The following is a 19,758-nucleotide window of genomic DNA, read 5'->3' on the forward strand; positions in this document are numbered from 1 at the left end:
ATGTTTTGGTATTCATAAGTATATCATGTTAGAATTCTTCATAGAAAAAACAAAAATGGGCTTAAACTCCCACCATTAACATGTAGGCACATGGGAGGTCATTTGGTAACCATTAAACCACTACTAGTACAAAACTAGAAATTTAAGGTTGTGACTTGTTTTCTCACAAAGCTTCAAGTCAATGATTTGTAATGGAAGAGGATAAAAGGGAAATAAAATGGTCTTCATTCATTACATCGAAATTCAGACTTCCTACCAAAACTATTACATTTGTTTCTTAGTTCTTGAATATTATTCTAGATTTGTATGGGGCATAATGGAGAGTTTTGGGATCCAGATATAGTCGTGGGTGCTTGTGGATATGAAATCATCAATTTAGGTAAAAAAAATAAAAAAAAAAATTGGTTGCTTATGGGGAGAAAATGATAAAGGTCACTCAAAACAAAATATATCCAGTACATTGAGCAATGACATTCACAAATGGTCGAGATATACTGTGATGACCTCCCATTGCAGGCGTCATCCACGCAAGACAATGTGTCCTTTCTAGTCTAAAGATTGAGATGGAGATGTCATCTTACGAAAGGAAATTAACTTATAACCAGATATACTGTGTCAAAGCAACACAAGGAAGCATATTAAAGAAACTATATATTCATTACCCTCCAAAGATACAAAGATTTGAGTACATAAAAGCTAGCCTTAGAGGATCAAAAACTTGTATATAACTAAGGATATGGCTACATGTCAATAGTCTATCCAAAAAGAACCAAAAAGAAAACGACAACAAAGGTTATATGCCTTGTTGATTGTCCTCCATTACTTGCTCAATATCTGGTTCTACTAGATTCTCATCTAAAAAAATTTAGGAACTACAAAGTGAGTATAACTCAATGAATGATCATATAATGCATGATCAATCCAAAATAGAAAGGATTTTCATCATGCATGTAACACTCAACATAGATAATATATAGTATAACAATCAAGTAGACATATAACATCAGACAACCTGATGCATAATCAATCAAAAACATGCATAATTTGTAACAACCCTAGTTTTAATAATAATACTCTTGAAGTTTCATTTTAATTACCTTCTTACTGATTCATGCCTAATTGGTGTCTCAGCTGATTCGTGTCCAGCTGGTGCTCCTTGATTGAGGGATTAATCAACAAAATTTATAACCTATTACACCATATACTAGGGTAGCAAAGACAAAGCTACTATAGCATAGTGGCTCTAGGATTGTTCACTGGGATGAGTTTTCACTTCACAAATGATATTAATTCAAAGCTGAATTGGTGCCTTTTCATTTCAAGGTTAGCTTTAAAAGAAAACATAAAGACGTTTGAATGAAAAAGGTTTGGTTTTAAGCTAACCAAAAGTAGTAACTGATTTTACTTATAAAGAAAAGTGTTTCTTGGAGTTTCAGATCACTAGGCTCAGATTCCTCATGCAAAAAGGAGAGTTCCGGTCACTTGTTTATTTTCCTCGCATTAGAGAATTAACATATAGTTCCTTCTCCAACCGGTGTTGTACAGATGCTTCCCATTAATGGGTTCAAACACTAAATCCCTCTCACTGATGCACCTTGCAATGGCTCATACCTCTCACTTAGCATTTGCCATTCAAGGTGATCTTTAACCTTGGATTACCCGTCAAAAGCTCGCAAGAGGTAACTAATGGATGTCTCCTAAGAGTCCAAAAGCTTACCAAGTGTTGGCTATTCTAGAAAATCCTACCTTCAAGTCACCTACCAGAGGCTCGCAAGGGGTAAACTAGTGAATCTCCATGGATGGAGATCACTTGCCTTACCAAGTGTTGGCCCAGGTGATTTAAAGGCGTTTTAAGTTAACTAAAAAGATAAAAACCATTAACGGGTCACACTTTCTCTTCATTAACAACTAAAACAACAAAACTTCCAATTTATGCATGAGGGAACTTACCCGGCTTTCCTCACTCCAAGAGACAAAGAGCCTAGCCTCTCATCCTCTGAGGAAAAATCCTCAGAGTTTGGTTGGCTAGAAAGAAAACTAAAGAGAAAATAAGAATATATAGAAGAAACAGAGCAAGTGCTCTGTTTGTTGCTTACATATATCTATGATGGCTCTCCTGGAACAACCTCATCCGAGAGTCACCCCCTGAGAGTTTATATAGGAAGGTAATTTACCCTTCCTTGGATACTTCCTAGCTAAGGAATTACATGAGTGGCTGAATACAAGGAGCAAATGGAAATTTAGACACAAAAATATTAGAAGAAAAGATCTAAAAGAGTCGGTGCACAAATATCGGGAAGCTTCAGGACCGTTTCGCAGGTGAAAATGAGGTCTGCGAGATTTTGCAGATGCATAAGAAGGGCTGCGAAATTTCTTTGCAGCAAAAGGCTGATTCAACACCTTTGTGAAGCTGGCTTACATCTTGTGGTGTTTGGCTTCCATCGCGGCGTGAAGCTTCAGGGGAAATCCATAGCACTGTGCAAAAAGGCTGGGAAACCATTCCGCGACAAAAGGGTGATTTCGCAGCACTTTTCTGAATCCTTCCTTCAGCTTGGAGCAATTGGCTTCCAACAGCTATAACTTCCTCATTTTAGCTCCAAATCGTACACGGTTTGAAGCATTGGATTCTTGACTTCCTGAGCTTTGAAATGGTATATAGCATGTAGAAAATGGACTTCGGGAAGTGCTCCAAAAGTGCGAAAGAAGACTGCAGCTGCTGTCCTCTGTTTTCTTCACTCTGTTTTTCTCCTCTTTGCTTCTCCCCTTGCATTCCGGATTTGCTTATGGAAAAGGGCTTCAAAGCTTTGATTCTTCATGCTTCTGAGCTTTCCATTGCTTTGCCAAGGATTCCAAATAACTCTCCTCAATCTCATATTGCTTTGGTGATCAAAATACTAACAAAAACACCAAAACTTACACAATTTGATTAGAATTGATTGCAAGGGGCCTTAACATGCTAATTGGGTTAAAAGGCACTAACTACTACTCAAAAGTGTTTAAAAGGATTAATTAAAAGCTATCAAATAGCACTTTTTGAGTAGTAATCACTTACTAAGCAAGCAAGAGCATCACCCTCTTGTCTATTCCTTACCAAGTAAGAGGTGTCGAAAGCATGTAGGAAAGTATGAGGTGTCAAAAGCATGCAACCAAGTATGAGGTGTCAAGAAGCATGGAACCAAGTATGATGTGTCAAAAGCATGCAACCAAATATCAGTTGTCAAAGAGCATGCAACCAAGTAGGAGATGTTGAAGGCATGCAGACAAGTATGAGGTGTCGAAAGCTTGAAACCAAGTATAATGTGAAAGCATATAACCAAGCATAAGGTGTTGCAATGCATGCAAACAAGCACAAGATGTCAAAATACATGCAACCTAAAGGACACTGAGTCGCCTTCATCGCTTAACACCTAGTATGGCATGGTGACACAACAAGCTGCTGCACTTGCCAAGTAGTTGCAAGGATCAAGACATGTCACATGTTGTCTCCGTGTAATAAAGGAGACACTAATCATTTCCTTTTGATTGACACCTAGTGACGAGTCACCTATATGTTTACTTGCTTTGGGTTCCTATAAATAGGGTGTTCATCTACCAAGAAAGGAAAGTAGAAAAGTATGGAAAGACTCTTATGGTGGTTTTATTCCAAAGGTTGGATCTTTGAGGTGTCGTAACAAATGTAGTGTAACAATTCCAATTTAAAAGGTGAGTGATCTTATAATGCATGATTTTATATAGTTTTAAAATTACATCTCATATTTCAAATGTTATATATGTATTCATTATTTTTAAAAAGTAGCATGAGATATGCTTTGAAAATGTGTTGGTCAAATGCTATCTTCATAATAGATATACGTTCCTTGTATCTTTGATATCTGTGTATATAAATAGTTAAGATGGTTCGGTGATCATAAATGGATGGGCATAGTTTAGGGAAGCTTTGTCTAAGGAGGTTGGGTTTTAAGCAAGACCATTATAACCCTTCCAATCTTTCTTAGGAGCTTACCTAGTACTTACGATTCACTGAAAATCATTGGTATTGTCATTATGGTACTTTATATTATTACTATGGATGTAATTGTAATATACCCTGGACCTATATAGTGTTGTAGAGATGGAAGGGCAAACTATAACTGATTGACCTAGTAATCTTTGTGCTAAGAAATGAAGGGGCACTGGAGAAGTTTGTATGAGAAACATGTTGAGAGATATAGGGACACTATGTCTATATAACACTGTAGTATATGAGATATATGTCGTTTGTGGACGCATATATGATATATGTCGATGGAGGAAGAGGCATTGTAGCAGTTATATTGCATGATATTGGCATATGCCGAGAGTTTGACTGATATCGTAGCCATGGATTATGCATGTGTTTGATTGATTATATATCATGTTGTCCAATGTTGTATGCCTACTTAATTATTATGCTATATATTATCTACATTGAGTGTTATATGCATGATGAAACTCTTTTCTTTCTATTTGGGATTGACCGTCCTAAAAGCTGCATTAGATGATTATTAACTGAGTTATACTCACTTTGTAGTTTCCTAAATTTTTCTGATGAAGACCTAGTAAAACTAGATACGTACAAGTTCTGAAAGATGGTCAACAAGGCATATAGCCCTTGTCGCCTTTTTCTTTTTGCTTCTTTTTGGATAAACTACTAGCATGTAGCCATTTTCTTAGGTATATACAAGTTTTAGGTTCCTTAAGGTCAACTTTTATGTACTCAAAACTTTGTATCTTGAAAGGGTAATGAATATGTAGTTCCTTTAATATGCTTCCTTGTGTTGCTCTGACCCATTTTATTTGATCAGAAGTTAATTTCCCTTCGTAGGATTACCAAGATGAGGGGCTTTAGAAAAAAATATTCATTTAATAAAATGGTCAATTGTTTGTAGGGGAAAAAGTAAAAAGGGTGTTGGGCATAAGGTGCCTTTTTTCCCTTGATAAAGTTCTCCAGAGAAAGTGGTATTGGAGATTTGTTTCTAAATGAAAAGTATTTTGGAAACAGATCATTCAAAGGACGTATGGTGAGGAAGAGAGGGGTTAAAGTTCTTGCAAAGTGAGAAAAGTATGTGGTTTTCTTCAAGAAAAATATTAAAAAGGGATGAGACTTGTTCATCTATAGAACATCCTTTGTGGTGGTAAAGGAGGGTGAATTTTTAGAAGAATAGGCAGCGTGGAGACCACAACCTCTCCTTCATCATCAAAAGATGTTGACACCCTCTTCTTCAAGTTTATTTTAAAAAAGGCGCTCATTAATTTAAAGATATTAATTAAACTAAAGTAATAACAATTGGGCAATCTCATGAAAAATGAACTACTACCATACACGTATATAGAGAAAATAATGCTAAAATCTCATGAAACAATGTTGATAACTAGTTGCTCAAACCAACACAAGCCCTAGTCACCCCTATTTTTCCAAAATGTTGTACCCCCGTCATTGTGTCTATTATATGGAATGCCAGTGAGCTGTAAACGTTTTTTTTTCCTTGTTTGGGACCTTTAACGCACAGAAATCTCCACTTCACTGATCCTGATACCACTACTCTCCTTAATTGAAGATAGGTTTTCATATTTAACATAAATTTTATTCTTCTTTTTTCCTTAATTTTCCAAGCAACCAAACAGTCATGGGCCCAGTCTTCATCTTTTTATCGAGTTACAACTTTAAATTAGATGTAAAAAGAAATTTTGATATGGTAGATACTCTACAGTTATATATTGAAATTCCATGGTTCATTAGATAAACCATCCTTGAATTTCTTCGGTTTCAATCAAGATGATAGATCATCCTTCCATAGAATGACCTGATATGACATTGATTTTCTAAGGCTTCAAACACGAAGGGTGTCAATGACTAAGAACTCCGTTTGATTGCCGAGAAAATGAGGGAAAAAAATCCTCAAATAAAATATAAATACAATTTAGAATTTCAATTTTTCATTGTTAGGGACCGCAAAAATGGGAACATTCACTTAAGTGGGCCTAATCCAACCACCTGCCTTAGTTCAATTCAGTCCCCACTTTCTAGAAACCAAAACAATATAAACACTCCTATGTTTGGCTGCTCAGAAAGCATAGGACAAGCAAAGAAAATGGCGGTGCCTCCGTGATCAAACAACTTTTTTGTTTTCCTTTTCTTTTCTTGCATTTTTTTTTTTCGGCAACCAAACAGAACTTTTTAATTGAGCGTCGTTGTATACAATTTAAATTTCTTTCCCTCAGTTTCTCCCCAACCAAACAGAATTTTTCTTAATTGAGCGAGGGTCTAGTATATTCTTCGTTTTCCAATAACCAAATAGAAATTCCCTTATTATTTTTTTTTTCTTTTCTTTGAATTTCTCGGAAACACAACGGAGTTTACTTCTGGTGCAACCGTGCAAGAAAATGGTTTTACCTGATCGCAGTTCATCGGACTAGCTGAAGCAATAGAGGCATAAGAAAAAAAGACTGAGCTTTGTTTGTTAGACCCCCTCTATGAGTACACGAAGTAAGAAGAATTGAAGCTGAAATTAAGCGGCTTCCAAACACATCCCAGGAGTTGTTTTAAAGCCCTTTTTTTGTCCCCTTTTTGGTGCAAAGATGTCATTAAAAGGTAAGTGCGGTTGGTTGCATGATCAAGAAAATGAAAAAAAAAAAAATTATAGTTAAAATTAATTAAAATTCTATGTATTTTAAAATTATTTAATATTTTCATTTAAAAGTATAAATAATTACAATATATTTAAATAAATACATAAAAATAATAATTTAGTAATTTTAAATCTATTTTTAAATTTTAAAATTTTAAAATTTTTAATTTATTTTATTACATCTAAGATATCTAACTAGGGTCAATTTGGACAAATTGGTGGGTTAACAGGACAACTTGGACAAATTGTTGGGTTCATACCTAATCCAAATAATCTAATAGGATTAATAAATAATTAATTTAAGTTCAACCCAACCTCTAAACTTTCTAACTAGGGTCTTGGACAAATTGGTGGGTTAATATTACAACTTGGACAAATTGGTGGGTTCATTGCTAATCGGAATAATTTAATAGGGATTAATAAATAATTAATTTAATTTTTGTCCAACCTTTAAACAAAGGTATTCAATTCAAGCTCAACCAACTTCATTTCTTTGAGCTCAGGTTGATGGGGTTAAACTTGGGTTAGCTCTTAATTGTATAATTCAAAATACATGTAGAATGTTTTTTCAATAAAAAATATTATATATATATATACCTATATCAAATTTTAAATGGTAAGTAGGACAAGATTTTAAAATAACAAAAAAAAAAAAAAAACAAAGTTATATATCTTTAAAAAAATGAAAAAATATATGATATAATATAATTTATTTTTTTTATAAAAATTTAGAAAGAATAAATATTATTATATGAGATAACATATATTATAAAAAACATTAAAAGTTTGTTCAGTAGTGATCCGAAGAAGTGTTTCTATCCCTAATTTAAACTTTGGTTTCAATCTAGCTCAAATTGAATTCGAGTTGAAAAAGTTTAACTTGAATATTAAAAATAATTGTCCAAACACAATCAAATATTGGATTGGATTCGACCAATCTGCCAAAGTTGCACTCCTACCAAGAACCATACACAATAATAAATTTTTAAACTATTTTTTGTTCTAGGAAACTACTCAAAAAGGAGAAATAAAGAAAAAAAAATGATTTTATACATATAATTAAAATTAGTTAAATTTTATATATTTTAAAATTATTTATTTTTTTATATGGAAAAGAAAAAAAAATAGTGAAATAAGTTTGAAAAAACAAGTAAAAATGATTTGTTAACTTTAATATTTTTTTTTCTTTTCTTTTCTTCTATTTTTTCCTTTTTAGTTTATTTTTCTCAAATTTTTCAAAAAATAAACATAGGATTAAAAAATAAGAAATAATTACAGAATTGGAAAATCAATTTTAGAACTTGCTTATATGATTGCATTAGTTTTTGTAAATAATAATTTTATTGAATGTTAAGAGAGTGGTATTAAACGCACATTATTTAATATTTTTCTATGGATATTTTGATTTCTAAAGAAAGTAATCTTTGCATGGATTGGACCAATGTTTAATGAATTTATATCCATAATTCAAATTTAAAAGAACCTTATGTTTACATGCCTTGTTTGATAAGATGGTATTTATTTATGGGAAACTTGTGTTTTGATGGGGCTATTTGGAAAATATATGGTTTTCGGAATCCAATTTTATGAAATATGAAAACTAGATTTTCATATGGAAAGTAATATTGTTTTCATGCTCTCTGAGCTGACTCCATTTTTTGTGCTAAGATTGCCCTTTGGGTCTCCATTATTGATAAAAAAAAAGGTTACAGTGGTGGCAGCGACGATGGATTGATGTGGAGCTGCGACGACCTTGGCACCTCTGGATTTTTCTTCCACAGTAGCATCCAAGCCTCCATGTCAACACCGATCAAAATTTGAAGAGGTTTCTTGGCTCATCTTTTCAATTTCTCCTATTCATTCGTCATCTTCTTCATTTTCAGGGTTTTTTCACTGAAAAAAGAGAGAGTTGAAGCAGAGCCGCCATGCGATCGCAGCACAAGATGAGCGTGGACCATTGTTGCCATTAATCACCACCAACTTCCCCTTAATCGTGACAAGAACCCACCATCACTGTTGTGGCTTCTTCACATCTCCAATTCCGACGACTTCCAACTTTAAAATCATCTTCGTCTTCACCACACCAAATTCCAATCCTTCAACATCTATTCGCCGTTGATCCACCTCCATCTTAACAATAGCCGTAGCAGTTGAAGGAAAAGAAAAATCTGGAGGTGCCAAAGTCATTGTCGTCGTAGCTCAGTCCATCATCGCTGCCATCACTATAGCTAAACCCAAATTCTTAACATTTCTACCTATTTTGTTAGATTGGTAATGGAGATCCAGAAGGGTAATCTTGACACAAAAAATGGAGCCAGTTCTAAGTGCATGAAATCAATATTACTTTCCATATTAAAATGTAACTCTCATATTTCATAAAGTTGGTTTCGAAACCATATATTTTCCATTTCGGACCATCAAAACACAAGTGCCCTTTATTTATCCATGTGGGCCAGCCCATTAAAAACCATCAAACCAACAACCCAATGGACGACCCTGATCATTCTCAGGGGCCCACAACCTTCATCTCAAACAAAAGCCCCTACTCACTGACATATGGGCAGGATCACCTTCCAGCTTCCACACACATCTTCATGCCAGCCACCACGCTACCAACAATCCTCCTCCATGAAAGCCCAACTCCAACACAGCAAGCAGAAAATCTAACACGCCAACCATCAACCTCCGCACTTGTTTCTCTTCAAAAAATTTCGCAATTCTGGTGAATGATAGAGCCAAATCTTGGGTTAAAGCAATTAGAGGTCTTAGACAAGAAAATCATTTCTCCTTTTTTGAGGATTAAAAAAGGTGGAGGGTTAGATTTACAAATCAGAGATGATTCATTCCTTTTAATGAAACAACCTTATTTCAAATTGCCCTAATGTGGCCTAATATTCAAAATTACTGGTTATATTTTGGACACATCTCAGTAGAGGTTTGGGGGAGAAAATAGAAGAAGCAGAGATGGTTACTTACTTCAGAGGGGCCACTGCTCGCCACCACCACTTCATGGCTGTGCCCATTTCACTTGCCCAAGCCACTCTCTTCTCCAAACCCTCCATTTTACTCCACAGAAATGCCATCATTGGCTTCTCCTTTTCCATTCCTTTCTCCTCTTCTGCTGCTCACAAGTGGAGGCAACCGGTGGTCTCGGTTCTGGAGCTTGGTGGAGTCAAGATTAGCAGAGATGGTAACATACCCACATCCCAAGATTGCGTTTAAAAAGGATCTTTAGCTTGAATTTCGTGTGCCCAATTTGCGTTTTTGCAGACATTTGCACTCAAGTCGTGTCGTTTGTTTGCAATTTCACAATCTTATTTCTTTTCTATTGTGCCTTTTTTTTTACCCTCTAGGTTCGAATTCAAGCATCCAATTTGCGTTTTTCTGGGTATTCTTATGCCTAACTTGTGTCATTCAATTTGCAATTGTCGTTATCAGACTTCCTTCTCTCTTTTGAGACTTACATAGTTAGAGACGTCATTTCTGTGAAATTAAGAATGCATGTTTCAACTTTCACTTCTTTCTCTCTTTCCTTTTTTTTTTTTTTCCTGTTATACTCCTCGTTCTGTTTGGCGATAGTAGAATTCAGGAATGGTTTCCCTTTTCTTTTTTCTTTTATTTATTTATTTTTTAGTTTTTGGGTTTCTTTTGGTTATATGGATTCTAATTTTTTTTTTTTTGAAATTGGAATTCAAGAACTTATTTTGCGTTTTACAAGCTTAGCGGGTTACTTTCTGTTCTATTTGTTGTACTGTTGGAGGTGTTTGGTTCATTTATATAACTAGGCTTGCAATTTAGCCCTCTGATAAAGGTTAAATTTTCTCCCTTTTTATTTTTTATTTTTTTAATGGTGTATTTGTTTTGGGTATTTGGTGAAATGAGGATTCTGTACTGGGTTTATGGCATTTTTTCAATTGGTTTGATATATGTGAATGTGGGTTTTGTAGGGAAGATATGCAAATGTTTTGAAAGTAAGAATGCACTTACAACTCTGATTTCCTTTATATTTATAATTTTTATGCTTATTTGCATATTGGTTGACGTCAAAATTCATCTAATGGGTTGTTTTTTATTGCTTTGGATTGGTTTAATGTAGTTGAATGGTGGATTTTGTTTCTAAAACTCAGGGTCAATTTCAATTTTTTTTTTTAATTTTTTCAATTCGAAGATCTGGAAGTCTATGTGATTGGAATTAATGTACTCGAGTTTTTGGATTTTGCTGATTGCCTTGATAAACTTGGCTTGCAGAGCCATAAAAAATAAACTATACTCACTAAGCTATATCTCAGATGATACTTCGTCAGGTCGTGAAATGCAACTTGGAGTCTTTGTATTTTTAAAATTTTTTGAGTTATTCTATTCTGAATATTTGGTAAAATTAGAATTCATGTACTGAACCTTTTTCAAGTTCTTTTGGTTGGCTTGATATATTTGGTTGTGGGGTTTGTAGATGTGGTGAGGGATGATCCTACAAACAATGTCCTGGATGCAATTTTTTTGAAACTTGGAATGCAGCTTCACAGGAGGGATCAACACCCAATTGGAATTCTGAAGAATGCAATATATGATTATTTTGATGCCAATTACTCAAACAAATTTGATAAGTTTGACGACCTTTGCCCAATAGTCTCCACAAAAGAGGTTTGACCATTAAGAAATAAAATAGAAATTGTATGCATGTTTTTTTTTCACTGTTTTGAGCTATACATTGCACTATTTGGAACTTGTATTATCTTGCTATGACTGGTGCTTGACATTTTGTTGCTGTTTATATTTATTTTGCTGCTCATTTCCTGTTGGTTAGTGTCCTGTCCTAGGTGTTTTAACATTTAAGAATCCATGAAAGTGGTATTTGCATATGTTGCCCATTATTCCATCGACGATGTTCTAAGTAGGGAACCTAGTATCCAAACTTCCATCCAAACTTACATATAAAAAAAAAGTCCAGAACAGGCATTCAGTTTACCAGGTTTATCAGTTCTCTCCAGTGTTTATTCAACTCTTAAATGCAGTATTCTGGACATACTCCAAATTTGAAATTCCTTTGGTAAAATAAAGGCATGGACTTATAGTGGTCTATTAAGGAAAAGGTTTGTTTGACCTAGCTTTTGTACAAAAAATTCAAGGATAGTCTTGCAGATATGTATCATATAGGTGTATATTTCTCTATCATGATACAAGTGAGAAAAAATTCAGGAAAGTTGTTTTGTTTAAAAAAAAAATTGAAAGTTAATTTATGTTTTGAGAGGGACATTAGGCAACCTAGGATTCAAAGGGACATGTTGTCTCTTAGGAAAATAAAATTAATAGCATTCTCAATCACTTACAGGTTATTTCAGTCCTTTTATATTGATTTATTTAATTTTTTTCTTTATTGTAGGCAAGCAAAAAAAAATTTTACAACACCTACTATTATCATTATTTTGGTAATTAGCATTGATGGAGATTGTAAAAATTCTCTAATAGTATTGCAGGAGAAAAATAATATTTATGAATTTTTGTTAAACACAATTGTCGTAATGATAATAATTAATTAGAATAATATAAGTTTGTAATTGGAAAAATTTTAAAAAATAAAAGCTTTTGGAAATAGTTTGAATAGGAGTAGAAAATTCTTGGATTTCATGGAGAGCTTAGGTGGGATCTAAAGCATGGGGCTGTTTGCTATCTATTTTAGTATTTGCTGCTCTTCTCTCTTATAGGTGTTCAGCTGCAGCTTGTATTCTCTGAGCGTACTTGGGTTGTGCCCCCTTTTGTGTTCTTCAATATAATCTTCAGGCTCATGACTAGTGCAATTTCTACTAATTGAACACTTTTCACTTCAAATAATATTCAGTAATCTAAATAGCATTTATCAAATTATTCTAACCCGCCATTAGATTTATAAAGAACCCAAAATATGAAATTTTCTTCTTAGGCATGAGAAATTGTCATTGTTATAAACCCCATGTTTGTCTTGTACTTACAAGCATAATTATAAAGCATGATCTGCATGTCTTATCATGAAATATAACAATGTCATAAAATAGATGATTGATAAAATATTAGAAGTCCATTGCAAATGCTTAATGGAACTGAAAATTATTACAAAGCAAGTGCATATTTCACTCAAACTTTTATGCAGTAGTGGTAGCTTATAAACTCACAACTTTGTAATCATGTGCTTGAATCAAGCAAACTTAATGGCTCTCAGCTACAACTGCTCTACATTTTAACCATTGTTTTATGTTATGGGAATAGTGACTGAATTACACAGTTCCATCATTATAATTTATGCATTGTAATTTCATTTGTGGGACTTAGTTTTCACATGTGTTCACATGTCATAACTGTAATTTCCCTAATATTATGAGAAAGAAAAACTCTTTAATTTTCCCTATTTTGACTGAAACTTTAGGAACTTGGACTTTATATGGTGCAAATGTATGTTATCAGCTATTGCTTTTGACCAGTCATGAGTAGATACTATTTATAAAAGGACACAAAGGAGGATATAATCCAAGTGCACTTGTAGTCAACAAGTTACTCTAGGCATCAAAATTGAAAGAAACAACAATGAAGAAAAGCAGCAAGAAAGTGCCCCTACCTCCCAAACTCTCAATGAACTACTAGAAGGATCTACTGCTATTCTAGATAACTTCTTCTAAGCACAACTACATGTAACAGTACTTAGCCTGTGCTATGGTCTCAAGAGGTAGGCTCATTGGAACATGCCTATTTTGATGGATTTTAGTTTGTGGGGATAGTTAAAGTGTAAAGTGTTTGATAAAATAAATTTGCTAGTTTTAATAAATCGGAATTATTGCTGAATGAAATGTGAAGCTAGATATTAGGAGAAAGAAAGATAATTAATTTATTTGTATGACACTATGACTTACACATTCTGAAGCTTACTGGTTCGGAATTGTTGAACGGGGGAACTTACTTAATAGGGGAGAAAGAACCACACGTATTTCTTGATGAGAAAATATAATTACATTAGCCAAAGGCCAAAAATATATGAGTGGTTCACTAATTGCATATTATTGGAAAGAGAGCTGAGCAACATATGATTCATAGACTTTTTACAATTTAAAGGCCTGGGTCCAGTGAGATATGTTGCATCATATTACCTAATGAACCAATGAAGTTTATGGATTTCCAAAACTTCTTGGAGAGGTTCATTATTTTATGGTTCTTTTTTTTTTAGGGTTCTTTATTTTCTCTTTGCTGAGATATCTAGAATATGGCATGGTAGGTATTTTTGCTCCGTACCTCTTTGGAGGTCGATTCTTTGGCAAAGTAGGAGGAAAACAAATTAGCATCAACTTTGGCTTGACTTGAGATCACAAATCTGACTAGAGATTTTGCAGTAGTGTGTTGAGGTCTAATCTGAATCCAGGTTGTGATGTGTGCATCAAAGAGTCTTTCCATAAGCCATGAAGCTTTGAGGTGTTTTGTGATGGCATGACTGGATAATGAGCTGCATTTTGGTCTGGAATTTGGAGTTCGGTTATGCATTTCTGTATCTATATCTCCAAAATTATTAACTAATTTTAATTATTTTATCTATTTTTCAAAATAAACATTCAAAATTGAAAGTTTGTGTCACGAGTCTTCAGGCTTATCCAGAATAGAATGCCCTGCATTAACTCTTGCTCTTAATGCATATAATACCAGGTCAGTCAACACAGCCATTCGCTTGCTTATGTTGACTTTCAATGGCTTAAAGTTTATGGCTTCAATGGTTATTACCATGCTAACACTCAAACTAATTCTTTTTTTGATAGGTAAATAAGAGCTTGTATTAGAAGCGCCTAGAAGTGGCGAAAACAGTACACATGAAGTATACAAACAGATTGCCCAAGAAACTAGGCAAAGAAGACAAAAAACCGTTCTCCTAACTAGACATATGGCCACTCTATAAAATGGTCATTGGTTTCCTCTTTCTCTTTACACAAGCATATTCAAACTAATAACTAATAGTTATTGGATTTAAAGCTTGTTTGTTAATGTTCTTCATGGTTGTGCTTCTATTTTTAATCGATTCTCTTGGCCATCACCGTTTCTCCCTTATTAAGATTGGATATTTAAGTTTCAACAAAACAGCCTACTAAATCCTCCAGATAGATCCTATTTATAAGGCATGGAAGTTTTGGTCAATGTCTGCTTCCAAGATTCTTATCCATATTTCTATGAATTCTTATGCTAGAAAGTCAACTTCTTGCAGAATTTTGATGATGTCTTGGTTCCTCCTGTCACGTCAGTAGAAGTTACAATGATACATACTACATTGACTCTCAAACTGTCTTGAGGTGCCACACTAGTGCTCATCAAGCAGAGCTATTGAGGAGGGGACACACTCATTTCCTTGTGACTGGAGATGTTTATCCTAGAGATTCCATTGATTCAACTCACTACCCTGTTTTTCATCAGGTTTCTTATCTCTGATTTTATCAATGATTGTTTTCTATTAACAAGTTTCTTAATGTTTTCTTCAGTTCAATAACTTATCATGCAGATGGAAGGTGTTCGTGTCTTCTTTCCAGGTGATTGGGAGACATCTGGAATGGATGGCACGTCTTATGCGGCTGAGGATTTAAAGAAATGTCTTGAGGGTTTGGTGCAGCACTTGTTTGGTAAACTTAGATCAGGAGATTGTCTTAATCAGATGCAAACTTAATGCTATCAGTTGATGCTGCAGTGAGAAATATGAGTTAAGGAATCATTTATCAGGTCGAATAATTCAAAATCTGGGAAATACTGCAAGTAAAAGGGGGGAAAAATAATGAAATAATAAAATAATAAAATAATAAAATAATAAATTTAAGTGAGGAAAGCAATTCATTTTTTTTTTTTTTTTTTGATCAGTAAGTAATATGTGTATTGAAAAGAGGTGCTAAAGAAGCAACTCAAAAGTGGGAAAGCAATTCATGTTATGCAAAAGCGGTACAGGTTGGTCATTTAGAAGTCAAATCAAGATAGTCCAGAATAATATAGGGAATTATTTGTGATTCTCAAGGTACTTGTTAAGAATCATTGATAAATTACGTAAGGAAACATTTAAGAGTGCTATTATTCTTGAAATTTCTGAAATCTATCAGAAAGGTAGTTTTCATCTTGGGGTTTACCATATACTGTATAGAATCTGTGTGGGCTAAATCTGTTGAAATTTGCAGGTAATGTGGAAATGCGCTGGATTGATACATATTTCCCTTTCACCAACCCATCATTTGAACTTGAGATATATTTTCAGGTATGCTTTTGATCTGGCTGGTGGTTGCATTTTAGCACTATATATTTCGAATTTCTTTAAAACTTTGTTTTTGAACTAATTTTAGTAGAAACAGGCTCCATTTCATTTTTCTGTTTTTACCTTTTGCAAGGAAGGGTAAAAATCATTTAAAAAATGTGAACTTCAGTTTATTCCATTGCTGGCATGTGTGGCTTTCATCTGTTTTTAAAGACACTAAGATTCATAGACTGATGATATTCCAATGCTTATAATAACAGTAATGTTGATGATAAAATAATATAAAAGTAGAAACAAAATTAGTTGTCTCCCTTTTTTTCTCTTTTAGTTTCTTTGTTCTTCTTACCCCTCTGTTGTGGGGAGGGGGTGTGGGGCTCTTTGTCGTTGCCAAATGTGAAAAAGAAGATGCATTATGTCCTTTTATTTTGGACTTACAGGACCTATTATGAAGGCATTGCTTTCTTCAATGTATATTTATGACTTCAAGACATTTTTGTATTTTATTTTATGGCAGCATTTTTTAGTGTCACTATTGAAGGAGAAATTCATAAACATATATACACACAAGCTAGTGGGCATACACAAACACTGATGTTCCACACACTAATTAAAAAATTCTTGCTTTGAGTAGTATCTTTTTCCAGAACTCATGTCCATGTCAGATGGCAACATGACAATGACTATTTGCCAGCAGATGGAATGCTGGCAACACTTTTATGGATTGAATGTTTTCCTTTCCCTTTTCCTTGTAGTGAATGATGTGTACACTTTAGTTGCTCTTACATATTTGATGCATTGTGCTTCATGCCCTAACTGATGCAGAACAGAAAAGTACCAAAAAAAATGATGGGAGTCTAGGAATTACTTCCAAAAACCTTAGGCTTCACATATAGGTTTCGTTTTCATCACACAAAAATGAAAACATTGAAAGCTGGAAGGTTTTGTGTTTTCATTCATTGATCCTTGTAGAAGATAGAGTGATCAGCTTTGGAAACTACAACCCTAAGACCCCTAAGACTCTTAAGACCCCTAACACTCTTTGGAACCAATCACAGTAATAATTAAGCTGAGAAATCAGAAACTTGAACTGATAAATAAAAATTAAAAGGCACTTGGAAATATAAAGCATTAATGACTTTGGAAATAAGAACACTCCAATACCCACCCCCCTCCCTTCGGAAAACTCAACCTTGACAAGTTAAAGGCATGGAGTTTCTCATAAAGATCACAATTCAACTGCTGAAATTCATTGCTTGTGATCCACATACAATCTCAAAGTGGCCTTTCTCTCCATTCCACAAGATACTTTTGATAACCTCCTCTTCTGGTTGAAACAATTTAGTGACCAACAACTTTTCAATCTTCTCTTTCAATCAAGGGGCTGGTAGAAGATGACCATTTGGACCATTAATTGATGTAGCCGCTTTAGGATTAGGATAAAGGGTGCGGTCTTTAATATTAGAGATCTTATTAATGCTCATATTTTCTGGCAAGTCAAGTACATAAGCGTTGGGACTTGTTTTCCTGAGAATTTTATAGGGACCAACATTCTTTGAGTGGCGTTTCTTATAGGCACCTCTAGGATATTGTTCAGGCCTTATTCACACAATAACCATATCACCTTCAATCAGTTGAGCAAATTTTATTTTCACATCATCGTATGACTTATTTATTTATTTGATAGGCAAGCTGGAAAAACATGTATTCATATGACTTATAATTTCATTGATGAAAACAATTTTCATTGAACATGATGTTGTATGTGGGCTTTTTGCTCAACGGGGTTTAAGGGCATTCCCCTTAACGTTTTACAACTAGATTGGCTAGCAGTATGTAGGTCCAATGAGACGGTGTAGTGTCATGTTATTTTATTGTGTTGTTTAGTTTTAATTCTGGCGGGAGGATTTCTCATCCTCCTTATGTACTATTTTATCTTATCAATATATTCATGTGTGGTTTCCTATCAAAAAACATGATGTTGTATGTCATCTATATGCTCACTAAAAGCATCAGCTTCAATGATAGGTCATGCATCCATTGGTAAAGGAACCAAATCCATAGGCTTTCTAGGAAGCGATTCAGTCACAATCTCAAAAGGACTGTGACCAATAGACCTGTTCAGGGAGCTATTATTTGCAAATTTGGCCATTGATCTGATCTCTAGTTAGGCAGTGAAGTAAATGATCCAAGCTTCAATTAACAACTTCTATTTAGCCATTTGTTTAAGGGTGAAAAGAAAAAGAAAACTTTAGTTTGGCATTCGGTATTTTCCATAAAGTTCACCAGAAGTAACTCATGGATCTACCATCCAATTTAGGAAAATCATGAAGGTGAACAATTTCCTTGAAGAAGAGTTTTTTTTTTTTTTTGATAGGTATTCCTTGAAGAAGAGTTTAACAATCAGGCAACATCTTTAGTCCTTAAGCATGGGATAAATTGTACCATCTTGGAGTAATGATTTATCGCTACAAGTATACAATCATGTCTCTGATAGTTTTTGGAAAACCAGGGACAAAATCCATGCACAGGTCTAGCCATGGCTCATGTGGCACAGAAGTGGCATGTATAGACCTATATTCTTCCTTTGCCTCTTTGATAATTTGCAGGTTTGATGTCTGGAGACATTCTTAGCCACATATTTTTTCAGACTTGTTCAATAAAAATGATTTTCCACCATTGTAATGGTTTCATCTCTTCCAAAATGACCAGTTGTTTCTCCAGCATGAAGTTCCAATATTACTTGCTCATGAAATGATGTTTTGGGTAAGCAAAGCCGAGTCCCTTTGAAGCAATATCAATCATGTAAAAAATCACCATATTCTCCCGAATTTCTAGGCACCAAAGCAACACATATAGTGCTAAAATCTTTGCAAGAAGGATAAGGTCTATTGAACGAGTCAAATCCAACAACTTGTACTGCAATAGAAGAAAGAGTGTATGCCAATTTGCTAAGGGCCACTGCAAAGAATTCTTTGCCATTGCAAAATGTGCACATATATGTTGTTGAAAAAGATGTTTAGAGCATGCATTAAACCTCACAGATAGGTTTTTTACAATATGGGTGTACACATTGACATTACTATTCACATCAAAATGAAAGAGATTAAAATATTAAATAGCATCACTATCATTTAGATTCTATATATGTTTTACCTTCAACACACTTAAGTTGATTGAAATTTTCATAATATATCTAATTTAATGGTAATATATTATAAAGACCACACACAGAAACTTAAGATGATTGAAAATTTCATAATATATTTGGTTTTATGACAATATAATATAAAGACTGAAAAAATAAAATAATGTTTGACGTTCCAACCATAATACATTGCTGTTACTTCAAAAATTAGAAAAAAAAACACATTCATAATTCATTGCAATAAAAACAAATACAAGATTCTAAAAACTTTATCACCTAAATTCTGCATGTAGAACAAGAGCAAAGTTAGGATCTTTCTGTGTGGTTAAGTGAAACTCAGTTTCTTATCCTACTTTTCAATTTTTGGTTTCTTACTTATTCAAAACAAAGGTCGATAATATTAATAGTGTACTTGATATATATGGAATTACCAAAGACAACAAGATTTGCATATGGAATCATAAAAGAACACTAGAATGACAATTAATAAACATATAAAGATGTACATTTGAGTTGAGACACACCTTGAGGAGAGATACAACAAAAAAACATAAGCAAATGCACCCAAGGATTATGGAATTCTCCTCCTTTTTCCTCTGGCAAACCTCACTTTTCTACATGATAATGAATTTATCAAAAATACAAATTGATACTAAAACATAATAATTATAGTCATATCCCCTTAAGGCATTAAAATAATAGAAAGTCTCTTGATGAGCACAAAGAGGGTTAAA

The 19,758-nt window shown here is 33.9% G+C and overlaps 1 protein-coding gene across 7 annotated transcripts; it reads left to right on the forward strand.

Moving 5' to 3' along the window:
* The first annotated feature begins 9,223 nt into the window (after window positions 1–9,223).
* LOC117909236 (phenylalanine--tRNA ligase, chloroplastic/mitochondrial-like) lies at window positions 9,224–16,616 on the forward strand. 7 transcript variants are annotated; one of them, XR_004650320.1, is made up of 5 exons: window positions 9,224–9,837; window positions 11,098–11,288; window positions 13,083–13,341; window positions 14,857–15,062; window positions 15,148–16,408. XR_004650320.1 is itself a non-coding variant. In XM_034823186.1 (5 exons), the coding sequence occupies exons 1-3, from the start codon at window positions 9,612–9,614 to the stop codon at window positions 14,938–14,940; spliced, it is 501 nt and encodes a 166-aa protein (XP_034679077.1). In that variant the 5' UTR covers window positions 9,224–9,611; the 3' UTR covers window positions 14,941–15,062; window positions 15,148–15,265; window positions 15,806–16,616. The 7 variants fall into 7 exon arrangements, 4 of the variants coding, with proteins under 4 accessions (XP_034679077.1, XP_034679079.1, XP_034679076.1 ...); XM_034823186.1 differs by lacking the exon at window positions 13,083–13,341 and having other exon boundaries at window positions 15,148–15,265; window positions 15,806–16,616; XR_004650319.1 differs by having other exon boundaries at window positions 11,098–13,341.
* Window positions 16,617–19,758: the final 3,142 nt, after the last annotated feature.

The sequence above is a fragment of the Vitis riparia genome, chromosome 19, assembly GCF_004353265.1.
Source record: "Vitis riparia cultivar Riparia Gloire de Montpellier isolate 1030 chromosome 19, EGFV_Vit.rip_1.0, whole genome shotgun sequence".
NCBI classification, from domain to species: domain Eukaryota; kingdom Viridiplantae; phylum Streptophyta; class Magnoliopsida; order Vitales; family Vitaceae; genus Vitis; species Vitis riparia.